Source organism: Aethina tumida, chromosome 6 (assembly GCF_024364675.1).
Source record: "Aethina tumida isolate Nest 87 chromosome 6, icAetTumi1.1, whole genome shotgun sequence".
In the NCBI taxonomy this organism is placed as follows: Eukaryota; Metazoa; Arthropoda; class Insecta; order Coleoptera; family Nitidulidae; genus Aethina; species Aethina tumida.
The window spans coordinates 8,805,624-8,819,544 of NC_065440.1; the positions used below are offsets into that span (position 1 = coordinate 8,805,624).

The 13,921-nt window shown below is 29.6% G+C and overlaps 1 protein-coding gene across 1 annotated transcript; it reads right to left on the reverse strand.

Moving 5' to 3' along the window:
- Positions 1 to 8,129: 8,129 nt before the first annotated feature.
- Positions 8,130 to 13,195, reverse strand: LOC109608025 (uncharacterized). Its single transcript, XM_020024470.2, has 3 exons — positions 13,017 to 13,195; positions 12,797 to 12,885; positions 8,130 to 9,140 (listed from the first exon to the last, which is right to left on the reverse strand). Exon 3 carries the CDS (start codon positions 9,115 to 9,117, stop codon positions 8,158 to 8,160), a length of 960 nt encoding a protein of 319 aa, XP_019880029.2. The 5' UTR covers positions 9,118 to 9,140; positions 12,797 to 12,885; positions 13,017 to 13,195; the 3' UTR covers positions 8,130 to 8,157.
- Positions 13,196 to 13,921: the final 726 nt, after the last annotated feature.

Sequence of the window (13,921 nt, forward strand, 5' to 3'; positions counted from 1 at the left end):
GACTTTAATTAATATTGGATTGTAGTCTTATTTTTAATAATTGTTTAAATATCACAGAAAAAAGATTACTTCGTAACGATAATCTATGTAATTTAATACAGGTAGTGCAAATTTAAACTTCCAGTATGTTATTTGAGTACTTATTAAAATGCCTTAAAAATTATGTCTTGTATTTGGAATTAATTTAGTATGGAATTGGATTACAAAGCATTTATTAATATTTTATAAATCCATTATTAATTATTTGATAAAAATTTGTACTTTGTAGAGAGATAACACTATATTTTTTTTAATAACAACATTTTTTAGTAAAATCATTTCATTTTTTGAAAATATCTTATTTAATTATAATTATATACATATATTTTTTTGAAATTTGAAAATTATTGACAATGGAACATCGTTATTATTACTATTTTAAATTAAAAATATCAATTTGAATATCTGTTTATATTTAATAGGCCACATCAACTGAAAAAAAAATATTTTGTTTTTGAGTTTTTATTTATTATTATTTGGGTTCTAAAATCTTGAATAAAAAAAATTACCAAAAAATTGGATCATCTTATTTAAGTTTTTAGTATTTTCTCAACATTTTAGGGGGAATCCCAAGAAATTTAATTTTTTACGACCACTTAAAATATGTATTTTACACTAACTAGTGTCAAAGTAATCTTAAGTTACCTGTTCGTTACTTTTTCAAAATGACTTGAAATTTAAAGAACATCAGATAGGTCTCTTCAACCAGGAATTAAATGTAGTGGCTTTTATAGTAGGTTTTAATGGCATTACGACCATAACACCGAAATTTCTTTGCTGGCTGAATATGCAAGGTATTGTTTATTGAATGCAATAAAGTGGGATCTAACAATAATATAATATACAAATGAATTGATGATGGTGGGCAGGTTATTCATTGCCCTAAAATAGTAGACTTATAGTAGAATGGTTCCATATCGTACAATATGGGCTTGATTCACAAAATAGAAGGCAAAATGGATCGTTTTATGCATTGTAACATATTAGTATGTCATACTACCATATTGTGAATGGGAAATGCGGTTAAAGTATACATTTCAGCATATCCCCCAATTATAATTCGGTATTCCTCATAAGAATAATGCAGCCTCGCATAAAGTCTTAACTGACAAAAATGCTCACATATCGACAAATTCTGGACGTTTTAACGTGTTATTTTCACTTAACATCCAACAATATAACTAAATAATATACTATATATTCGGTAAAAAACGCCTAAGATAAATATGGATACTGATACAAAAATCCATGTGTGGTAATAGTAGCTTTTTGTTAATATTTCATTCATCTTTTTAAGTTGTACTTAATTGTTCAACAAACTTTAAGTGGTGCATTTTTATTAAAACTAGTATATTTGGACAATTTTTCAATAATTAATAATAATTTTGTAATACATTTTATACTTTTTATAGATAGTAAATAAATATGTATATATTATTGTAATTTAAATCATATTTTAAAAATATGTCCTGTAGCTTTTATATTTTTTTTCATGAAAGTAATAACTTTTTATTTTATGCTTAAGTGAATAATTAATGCCCTAATTACATCTTGGACTATAAAATTTTGCCCAATGTATAATATACCGTACGAAAAATGCTCTTCGTGTCTGGATGTTGTAAGAGATGGATGCACGACAAAGAGAGAAAAGTTTTGCCCGGTAGTAAGAATCCCTACTCTCAGAGACAATGCGCCGTGCTGGTGCGCGCCGGCGCACAATGTAAATTAATCTTCGCGAATGCATTTAGTAACTCTCCGTATGCGTAGGGATGTAGTTCGAGTTCTTCGGATGCTCCATTTAAATTCCGTAACTTTGTATAATTTTCAATCTGTAAAATGAAATATTTTTTGAGGGTATATCAAAAACAAAAATAAGTATTCTAAAAATAAACTACTTTTTTCAAAATAAAAATGTATCCCAAAAATTAAATAAAATATACTAAAAACAACGTCTGCGGAGACGAACCGCATGCTAAACGCAGCAAAACCAATTGATGGTATTGATGTTCCGTCTCAATATGCGAGTAGACACGCTCATCATTTTTGATACGGTATAACTATAATATAAATCAATATTAATATTTTTTTTTCAGAAAGCTCATAAAAATAGAAACCTAATCTATTTTCTTTTCAGGAAGTTCATCAAAAAAAATGATCAATAACGTAATTTCTCAATTTTTCATAAAATTTTGAAAATTTTGTATTTTATTAAATTTAATAAAAAAAATAATTAATTTTTTTTCATGGTTTGTATATACGTCAATGAATACCAATTAGATGATGAAAATTATAGTTGGAGAAAATGATCGAATATATTAATATATATTAATATATATTGTATATAATATTTATAATGGCGTTGAAAAACAATATTGTTGTTACATACGGCGAGGTATATATTCATCGGGTCGGCAACTCTCCTACAATTCATCTAAATTTTATGGTTTTTGTATATTTAATCGATAATTGTGAGTCTATAAAGATTTAGATCCGTACATTGGTCAATCGATAACTTCAAAAGAATATTTTAAACCCATTCAGAAAATAAAATTTTGTTTGGAGGTAGACAAACGTATAATTTATCATCTAATCCTATTCTCTTCGGTTCATTACTCCAATGTTTTCTGTCCCAACATACTGTGTGATATTAACTTGTCGTGTCTGGCAGGATCAGATAACCCAAAATTATCGACGAGGCTGTTACAACTATAGCAATTAACTTATATACTATAATGTCTAGCAAGATGATGTATGTTTAATTTTTTTGATTTGATATAAGTAAGTATAATACTGGTGATTTGTTTTTAATTTATACACAACAAAACTGTCGAATTTCCAAATACAATTTTCGAGGCGTTTCTTTCGGTTTATGAGTCGTCGGTCATTACAACTAGAGGGTAACCATATCCTCCAAATCCCTCTACTCAAAGAGCTTCTGAAACTAGCGTGAAATTTGTTTCAGTCTGTTCATGATGCAAAATGCAATCCAGTGGTAATTCACCAATTTTTGAGGCTGTGAATAGAAATGTGACACACGAACTGGTTTATCACACCAACCACTAGAATCAACGAAGACAATTTCATATAAAAATTCACCTTTATGAGTTCTTAACATGATGGGTTTCTATATAATATAAACCATTGTATAGCGTTGCAAAAACTCTGTATCTCGGTATGATTTGGAGTATAAATACGCACGTATCGTAATTCCATATTCTATGTATATCCCTATCCTATATATATATATGGCCTGTAGTGTTTTTTCTAAGTGTTCTTGTTCTTCAGCGAGGTGGTGTCTGATCTAGATTTTCTTGTTCATGTTTTGCATCACGAAAGTAACATGAAAGTAACATCCAAGTAACGATACCAAACAGAAGGTTTGTGTTTGGAAGACTCAGTCGTTTTTTGTTCATTTCCACATTTCCATAAAGAACTTGGCGAGTACTGGACTGCTCTAAGAGGACTGTCCATTGCTAATCCTTCAGTCTGTTCGTAGAATTTGTTGTTCCAAACGAAATAGCTTTCAGTAAGGCACTTACAGAAAAGATCCACTATATCTAGAAGGAAGATTTCTGATATCATGTTTAAGGATTCATTCACAAGAACTTTAGTGAATAGTGGTGCGCCGTCGAAACTGACCAGTCTAAATGTTGGTAACCCAGGAGTACTAAGGGGGGGCCAAGCGAATAGGGACGGAGAGGCAACAGCCGATCATGGACGTTCGGAATCGCCGGAAAGGCACGACCATTTTGTCTCGGGATGACTTAGGGATTTATAATATTTGATTTTATAAATTGGTAGTAAAAATTCCCCAAAATTGTCGGGATGACCAGGGAATATCTAGTGTCTTTAGTTAGAGAAAATAATTTACTTGATTTCAGAATATTGAGTCATGGACGCTATAACTTGATAGATTTTAGGTTATAGAAGACGGTCAGATGATGTTTTTGCTTTAAGAAAATATATTTCTGGTAAGAAACTTTTAACATAACCAACTTACGTAATTTAATTGTTTGTGTTTGTTATTTTATAAACCGTAAAGTCAATATGTTCGTTTATTTTCATTAATTGAATTTGAAGTACAGATTCATTGGTATTAATTCATTTCATGCTTCCTGCTTAGTTATTGCAAAATACAGAAAGTTACTTTTACAGCAGTTACATTAGTTATATTTATTATATTACAGTTTTAGTTTGGATGAGTGTCGAAGTGATATGATGATTATATTATATTATTATAAAATTTATATTATATTATATTTATATATATAATATATATATATATATATATATATATATATATATATATATATATATATATATATATATATATATTTAATTTGTATGTTTTTATCATGAATATATAATAAAATTATACAAAATATATAATTGTTTTATTTTTATATACATCAGAAAAACCTAACCTATACTCATTTAATATATATTTTAAATAGAAAGTGACAGATGGACAAAGAGATATCTGTAGTCTGTAAGAAATGGCAACACCGCCTTCAAAATGGCAACATCGCTGCATCCCGAGATCGTGCCCAGTAATGTTTCTTGTTTATAACATTGGGTTGGTACTTCTTAGGTTTTCTATGGGAGTACTAACGATGGGTCGGAATGGTACATTATCCTTATGTATTTTGGGCAGACCATATAAGTGAGGTGGAAGCGTTTCTTATTTTATTAATTGTTTTTGGATATCCGGTGGTACGGACGATTTCTTTATTAGGAGGTTGGTGTTTCTTAGCTTTATCTGTGTTGGATCATATCCTATTATATTATAGATTGACGCCCATCTGTATCGTGGTATGATTTGGAGTATACATATACATACACTATACCAAGAAGAGGCACACATAGGATAGGAATAGTAAATAGGGATGAATACTAATTGCGATAAGCTATAAAATTTAAATGAGCAAGTCATCCAAATTTGGAAAAATATGTGTAAAATTAGATTTGTCGTAAGAAATATTTACTACTAGTACTATATAATAATCATTATTTTAAATAACTATTTTTAAATATTTTACACACTTTACATTTTGGTGTCGTCGTAATATTCAAATCAATCTAGTCATAATGTGATGAAATTGGAAAATAGATTGGAACTGATAAAATTTTAAATTTTCCAATGAAACCTCATAGAGTGGATACATAAAATATAGAATATTGATACAGACATCTACATTTTCTTAGAATTTAAAGATTAAAATAATATTTGGGATTAAACAGTATATACAATTATATGTTAATTTAAAAAAATGTCTACCAAATTTTTTTAGCATCAGATTGAAATATTATTGTATTGATGTAATTTAATTATAACGTAACACTTACTTGGCAAACGGTTTAAAAAATATTTTTTTAATTTATTTTATATTATATTTTGTTTTCTTACTATAAAAATAACTCTAATAATAAAAAATTTATATTTAAGTTTAGAAAAATATTATTGCTGTAACTAATTACAAATAATAAAATAATAAGAATTTATTTTAACTCAACAATGTTTAAAACATTTATAAAATAATATTAAATTTGGATTTTAAATTTAACTTTTTTCATTAACTAAAATAGTAACTAATATTTTAGTAGAATTGAGATAAAATCAATAATATATTATTAAAAAATAGAAATAAATAAAAGTTATTTTTTCGTAACTTAAATATGTATATATTTTTTTAAAACAAACTATTAATATTGATTTCGAAATGTTACCAGTGTTCTACAAATTATTGGGTTACTTTACCTTACAAAAGGTTTACTTTAAAAATACTTGTAAAAACATATAAACTCATAAATTTGTTGTTTCATTTGTACAAGTGACTCTCACCGAACTCTCTTATTCAGACCACAAATAAAACTGGACCTTAGGGTGGTAATGCCACTCTGCAGCCCACTGTATGTGTCTCATATACAAATCATACTACGTTAAAGACTAACACTCATCTGCATAATGGTATATAACAGAGATGGTCAACCAGCGACTCTTTGAAAAATTATTTGTGGCTCTCGACAATTGTACCAGAGTTACCTTTTTATTCAAGAATTATCAAAGAGTGAAATAAATGCGTTTAATTTTTAATATTTAAATTCAATATACATATTTTGTACTTCTATTTATGTTTTCATATATTGTGGGTATGAATTTAATAGTCACCTATTCCAATTAGTGGACTTGTGCATTCGTTTTCAACAACTGTACAACCTTTTTCCTTAACTGGATTAACAGACCACCAGGCCCAGGAATCAAAGGTCAATGATACTATAATGTAAAATTGTATAACCCCCAATTTAAAATCGCTCCCTTATTTTTGGTAACGAGTCTTTGAAAAAGACATTCGGTACTATTGAAATTTCAGCTTTACCAGGGGTATGCATAAGAAACCGTTCAAGTTGTACGCATAAACGTATTTCCATCGATAGCAATTCAACTATAACATCTCTCTGGCAATTTGTCGCCAAAAATTTTTTGAGCAAACCTCTCGTCGAGCCATTTTTCGTCATTTTCGTAGTCGGTGAAGGGTTGCTCAGCCAACGCGTGTCCCATCGAAGCAAACAAATGATAATCAGATGGGGCCAAGTCTGGTGAATAAACCACATGAGGAAGAATTTCTCAGTCAATTGTTTCTTTCGTCTGTTTTGCAGCGTGCCACGATGTGTTGTCATGCAGCAAAAGGGCTTTGTGCTGCCTTTTTTGATATACTGATTTTTTTTTACGCAAAGCTTGGTTCAATTCCACAGTTGTTGGTAACATTCAGTATTGGCAATTTGACCAGGTTTCAGCAGCTCATAATAGATAATGCCCTTCTGGTCCTATCAAACACAGACCATTGTCTTCCTTCCATAGCGATTTGGTCTTGCGATCGATGGTGATACTTCTCTCGGAGATACCCATGATCCTCTACGCTTAGGATTCTCAAAATGGACGCACTTATCATCTCTAGTAACAATCCGACGAAGAAATGACTTTCTTTAGTACCTGGCGAACAGCGACTCGTAGTGGTCTTTCGGTTCTTCTGCTGCCTTTCGCACAGTCTATGTAGAACCCATTTTCTAATCTTTTGAATCATTCCCATAGCTTTTAAACGTCTGGAAATAGTTTCGTGGGTCACATTTAATTGATCAGCGAATTGTTGTTGCGTTTGAGTAGCATCTTCATCCAACAATTCTTGTAATTCAGTGTCTCCGAACTTTCTAACCGGCCGACCACGTTCTTCATTTCTAATATCAAAATCACCATTTTTAAATTTTCTAAACCACTCTTTACAGTGTTTGGTTGAAAGCATGGTCGCCGTAAGCTTCCACAAGCATTCTATGTGATTTTGCAGCAGTTTTCTTTAAATGGTAACAAAAAAAAACAAATACTGACCGCAAATCGATATTTTGAGGCACAAAGTTTGACATGTTTAACGTTGTAAAAAGATATGTTGAGGGTATGAAATTCGAATTCTTTCAAGTTATAAATATTCCACAGACATAACCAAAACAAACAAACTCAATTACTCGTTTGTATAGTACCAAAACTGAGCGCTAGTACCCTTCTAGGAAAAAAACGGTTTCATATGCATACCCCTGGTAGTAATTAAATTACAGCTCATACCCATTATAATAATGCAATAAAATAGCCAAATGGAAAAACAACAAAGTAGAGACATTAAAAAAGTGTTGAAGTCAAAAAAAATATATTCAGTGCTTCTCAAAAATATCGTGAAAAAGAGACTAGATGCGCCACATGTGGAAAAATTTTTGATGAAGACTGGATTCAGTGCCAGGAACGCTAAGACAAGACCCTTGAAAATTGTGTTTATATAAATACATCAGATATTTATCTTAATTATGATGTAATGCCAAAAAACGTTTGAACCACCATCATTAATTACCATGTTCAAAGCTACCCGCCATTTTATATGATGCTAAATTATTCATAATATATTTCATTAAAAATGTGATGTGATCACATCACACACCACATAATTAATATAAATAAAGAAATTCTTAAATTTGTTTTATCCGACATTGACCCCTTAATTCCTTTTCTTGTTTCCTCATTATATATTATAATTTTGAATAATACAAACTTATATATTTCAAAATTTTAATGTATATTTATTGAAGATTGTGACATTCCTGAAGCATGATTTTCAGTCTCAGTTCGTTATGTTGTTTTTCGTTTTGTACCCTCATCTTAAGGAAATTTAGTTCCTCTTTCTTTTTCTGGTATTCTAATTTTGCCGCCTTCAACCGAATGTTGAATAACTCATCATTGTTAAAGAATTCGGTGCTTCTTCTCTTCCTTCTACTACTCAAAGTAATAGGAGAAAAATTATTATCCTCAGCTAACTCTTGATTGTTGTTTTCACCCGGTGAAATAAATTCTTCATCCTTTATATCCAATTCTTCTTGCACAAGCCCTTCGTTGATTGTCTGCTCATTTAACGTCTCTTGCTTTATATTTACAGGAGTTTGAATTTGAGCCGAGCCTTCATCTTTTTCCGAAAAAATTAGTTGTGAGTATACGTTATTATCCACCGGTGGAGTTACCAACTGCTCTCTTGTTGCATTTTTCTCTGGATGTACTTGAATCAAATATTGAGTTATAGGGCTGCTCGAACTGTGGTCTGTCTTCTCAGACTCCAGATATGTCTGGTATTCGAACTCGAATAGATTTCTGTCTGTACTTTCAGGCTCTGGGATACTAACATTTTTCTCAAGCGGTGATTGGACCTCTTCTTTGCCCATGAACTTATTCACAGGGTCTATAGTGTCAAGGTCATCAGTGAAAATGACATTTACAAGATTTAGATTTTCTAAAGTATGTTTGGATATATTTGAATTATCCATTTGATTTGAAGATGTTGTCCCGTCACATGTATGTTCTGTCGGATGCTTCACTATTTTATTTCCCATGGTATGCATGATCGCTCTGCAATTTCTGGCACTTCGGTTTATGCAGCGCCAATGGGAAACACAACTGGCAGTTATACGGTGTCTCATGTATTCATAACCTTGATAATTCAGTGTTTTGCTTCCGCGGCTACTAAGTCCATATTGAAATAATTCAGACATCCTGGAGTTGTTGGATTAACTTACTGTAACAGGATATTAGAAAGTTATTACATTGTACATTGAAATTGTAACATGAAGATAATTAAGAGGATCGTAAAATTTTCAATAAACAATCAAAAATTTCAAACTCGTGCCCCGTTAATTATTTAAACAAATTATTATAAAAAATCAAATCTTCCACATAACGAAGGCCACAGTTAAATCAATATAAAATTCTTTCAAAAGTAATTTATCTGCCTTTCCTATTATTCCTTTCATATTCTGTGTATGACGTCAAATTTGCATTAAAAAACAGATAATATTTGTTGAGACACATTTGGCCCTAATATGAATGTCATAGGCTAATAAATATGATCATTCAATGTTGAAAAGGTATTGGTCTGTTGAAGAATAAAGAAAAGAAAGATGTAAATCATTTTTAAGTCAATAAATATCCGAGACCATTTAATGATAGCACAAAAAGCTATTAAACCTATAAAATCTGCAAATTTGTGAATAATATAAATATATAAAAACAAACATTACAAAATCTGTGAAGTCAATGAGATGGCCGTCGAAAAAGAAGCTACCTAGATTCAGTAAAATGACATTCTGGTGAGAAATGTAGTGTGGGTGATTTTGTGGGTCTTAGATGAAAAGGGAATACAGAATTATTTTTAGTTAGAAAAAATAATATTTACTTCGGACTTCGGAATAGCAAGTTAAAAATTTCTAAATTAGATAAGAAAAAAAATGGTTGGATAATGTTATTGCTTTGCGAAAGTATTTTTCCGATAAAAAACTTTTTATATTACCAATTTACGTAATTTAAATAGTTCTGTTCACCATTAGTTTATGCATTATTTTATGCAACATACTGTTCAATATTTTGTTTATTTTTATTTAAGATGTTCATTGAATTTAAAGTAAAGTTTCTTGTTCTGTTATTACTTTCGTCAAAACACTATATAAAATAAATGGAAAATTAGGAGAAATTTTAATTCTTCTCAATTGCGAATTTCCTGATGAAAATCTCATAGTAAAACTAGATCTCTTGGTGATAAAACTTTCGCATTTTGCAAACTCATTTTTCTTTACTCTCAACTTTTAAGGACTAAGGAATGATTACGTGATCAACTTTAATAATTAGGAACCTTCGTAGTGTGTGATAAGAAAACAATTATGAAATAATTATAAAAACCAAAAATAATAAAATATCGAAGAATGTAACAAGATCATAGTAATGCAGAGTAATAACACAAATAAAATTAACAAATTTAATATTGTTTACATTTTTGGTATCATCACATCCGTATTTTAAAATATAGATATAAATATAAAAATAGTTTAAAATATATGCAAATAGAATTACAGTGACTATGACTGTCAATATAGTACATCTTGCAATAATAATTATTTATAACTAATCAAATTAAATGAATTTATTTATTCTTCATCGTCATTAGTTATCAACAACAACACAAATTAAAAAATATATATAAACATTGTAACAATCCCCTTACAAACTTACACAAAAGGGTAAAATAATGTAACAAAGAACTAACTTATTGAGCATATTATTCTAACATTTGTTATAGATAAATCTAAAGTAATTTTCGAATGTGTCTCAAACTCACTAATCAGCACTTTAAGTTTAAAAATTCGGATTCTAAAATATACACATTAATAGCTGAACTACATTTACAAAAAAATTATAGGTAAACAAATAAAAAATATAAAAAATTAGAAAAAAGAACATTAAAAGAAGTCCCGTTTTAGAATAAAAAAGCTGATTTGCAAACAAACACAGACAGACAGGAAGATGAAAAACAATATGTAGTAAGTTTGATAAAAAAGTAGTTTATCTTAAGCCAAGAACTTTAACTGAATAAAGGGTCATATAAGAGCTTCAACATTATCTGGAAGAGCCATCAATTCAACGCAATGAGGAACTAGTGTTGTAATGAAAAAAACTGTAATTTTCTATACAACTATTTATATACAACTCTTAAGGTTAAAGTTGCAACTTCCGTCCGTTGAAATTATCTACAAAATCAGGTCTAATATTATCAGATCGACGAACAACACTTTGTCTAAATCTAAAGAATCTAAAGAATCAAAGTAAAATCAATATCATTCCTAAATTATAACCAAACCAAATTTGTAAATACATACAGTGGTGGAAGAAAATGAAGAATATTTTTAAAAATTGGATTATTATCCCTTGGGATTTTTTCATATCTGTTGTAATGGTGTAAACAAATTCACTAGTTTGTGTTTACAGTCTAGTATACTATTATTGCTGCTCATCATTTTCTGTTTAGTTCTTTTTCTCGGATATGTTTTTTAACTTGGAAAAAAGTATAGAATATTATTTTATTTACGGTTAATTGTTCTTGAATTCTTAACATTTTTGATCGGTTTTAACGTAGTAATACCTAAATACGTTTACTTTTCACTTTAATTTAGGAAAAGATCGTATGGCAGATCATCTGTGAGACGACCAGTGGGACAACAATACTATTTTAAATACCAAATTTATACTGTTAAACATGGTGGCGGAAGCATTGTCGTTTGGAGATACGTTCCTCGATCCAAAGATGGACCCTTGATGCAAGTGAAGGATAAAATGGATCGTTTTCAATAGAGGGACATATTGGAAAACACAATGTTTCCATTGTCGAGGAAGAGGTGCCACATCGTTGGTTATTTCAATAAGACGATCCCAAACACACATCTAAAATTATTAAGGAGTGGCTTCTAAAGGAAAATTTAACTGTACTTGAATGGTCGGCATTCGGCGTCGCAGTCGAACAAAAAACATTAAGAACAAACAAGAACTTCTTTAAACTATACAGGATCAGTAGCAATAAATTCCTGTTAACACATTGGAGAAACTGGTAGATTATATGCTTAAAAATAACAAATCAAAGGTTACGTCACAAAATATGGAGATATTTGAGATATTTTTAACTAAAACTATGCTCGTTAGTGACAGCGATTTAGGCAATCGCCTCCTTCCTCAGAAACTAGGTATTTCGTCGCTAAAAGCACGACAAACCGTACCGAAATAGTTGTATTAAATTATTAAGATATCTCTAGTATGAACCCATGAAACCAAGTGCAATTTGCAGTATGATAGACAGTAACTAAGGAGTCTACTTGAAACAAGACACGATTTTACATACTAATAATTAACAGTTAAATACAGTGATGGAAACTACCGGTCAACATCCCTCATATACACATGTAATCAGAGTTGCCTAAGTATTAAAATAAAATTAAAATTTGTAATAAAAATTGGTTATTAAAAAATAGTCAATAGCACGAATACAGTAGGTACTCAAATTAATACAGAAAATAAATATGTATACTTACTTTCCACAGAAATGTGGGTGTATAAATTTATAAAACTTTAAAGGTATTTTTCTACACTTATTTGACAATAAAATTATGATATGGGCTATTTAAGTTTGAATGATTCACTAAATATAATTGTTCTAAAGGCTAGATTACACATGCAAAACGTGAAACATTAATTAAACGAAGACTTTCTTATGTTACAATAAAATGTGTATCTAAATTAAATAATATGTAAATGATTATTCCTTTCATTAATTTTAATCAATATTAAAATATTATGATTCTATTATATATAATAATCAACAGAGAATTTCTAAAAAAATTAATGCACACAAACCTTCAATAATTTAACATTGAATGGATTAGGGTATCACTTCTAGTCTTCTTAAACACCTTCAGTTTAATTGAAATGTCTTAAACCACAATCTAAAAAATAAAAAAATTATTAAATATTCTGACTGTTTAATAAAATTGTCTGATTTACAACATATTCTACACCTCTGGATGAGAGTAATATAAATATTAATCATGTGATAAAGTGATGTGATTCTACTAACCTAAAAACTGAGTGGTGGATTAGATTCTTACGAACCATTCGCGTGGAAAGTCCTTTTTTATGACACCCGTTTTCTTGCTTTGGTTCATCAAAATCACTGAAAATCCTAAAAATAAACATAGATCATCCAAGTAACAGTAAACCAGACTATGTAACCGCCATTTTACGGGGGCTTTCAAGAAGAATGCTCAATCATCAATATTTGAATTTCTGCGCATGTAGTAACAGATACATTTTAATGCCGCGTATCGACGCGGAGCGAACAAACCGATGTCCGTATTCCGACGCGCGACAAACAGTCCAATTATTCGATTCTTGACCGCCGCGAATGTGCTCTTTGTTATACCTGGAGTACAATGTTTAACGAAAAATCTCGTAATTATAAATATATGATTACCGGTGAGTATATTGTTATTATTATTAAAATAATTATCAAATTTATTGTTATAAAATTATTATTATTATTATAGCAATTGTATGTGAGCACACTTCTACATGTTCATACGCATTTTTAATCATATGTAATTAATCATTGGCATATTCTCATTTAGGATTTTATAAATATTAAAAATTTCTAAAATTGATATGCTATTTATAATATGACAATTGGTAATGGCTATTTAACTAGATTTGTTCGTTAATTTTTTGACCAATAGTAGCAACGCAGTATTTAAATATGGCGCGGGCTTCTATTCAAAGGTGCCGGGAGGATGGAATGGAGTTAATAAATAAAATGGTTTAAAATTTTTGTTTTTGGTAAGCTATTTCTTATATTTCTTAATAAATAAAATCATAGCTGGATACAATGTTTTGTAATTCAATAATTTAGTACTTAAGATGTTTACTTTACATTACAATTATTTTAGAAATAAAAAAACCTCAAATTTAAATAAGATGCTTTATATA

What these genes read in the sequence shown, in the direction of transcription:
- LOC109608025 (XM_020024470.2), bottom strand. Translation starts at nt 9,117, where the DNA reads ATGTCTGAATTATTTCAATATGGACTTAGTAGCCGCGGAAGCAAAACA.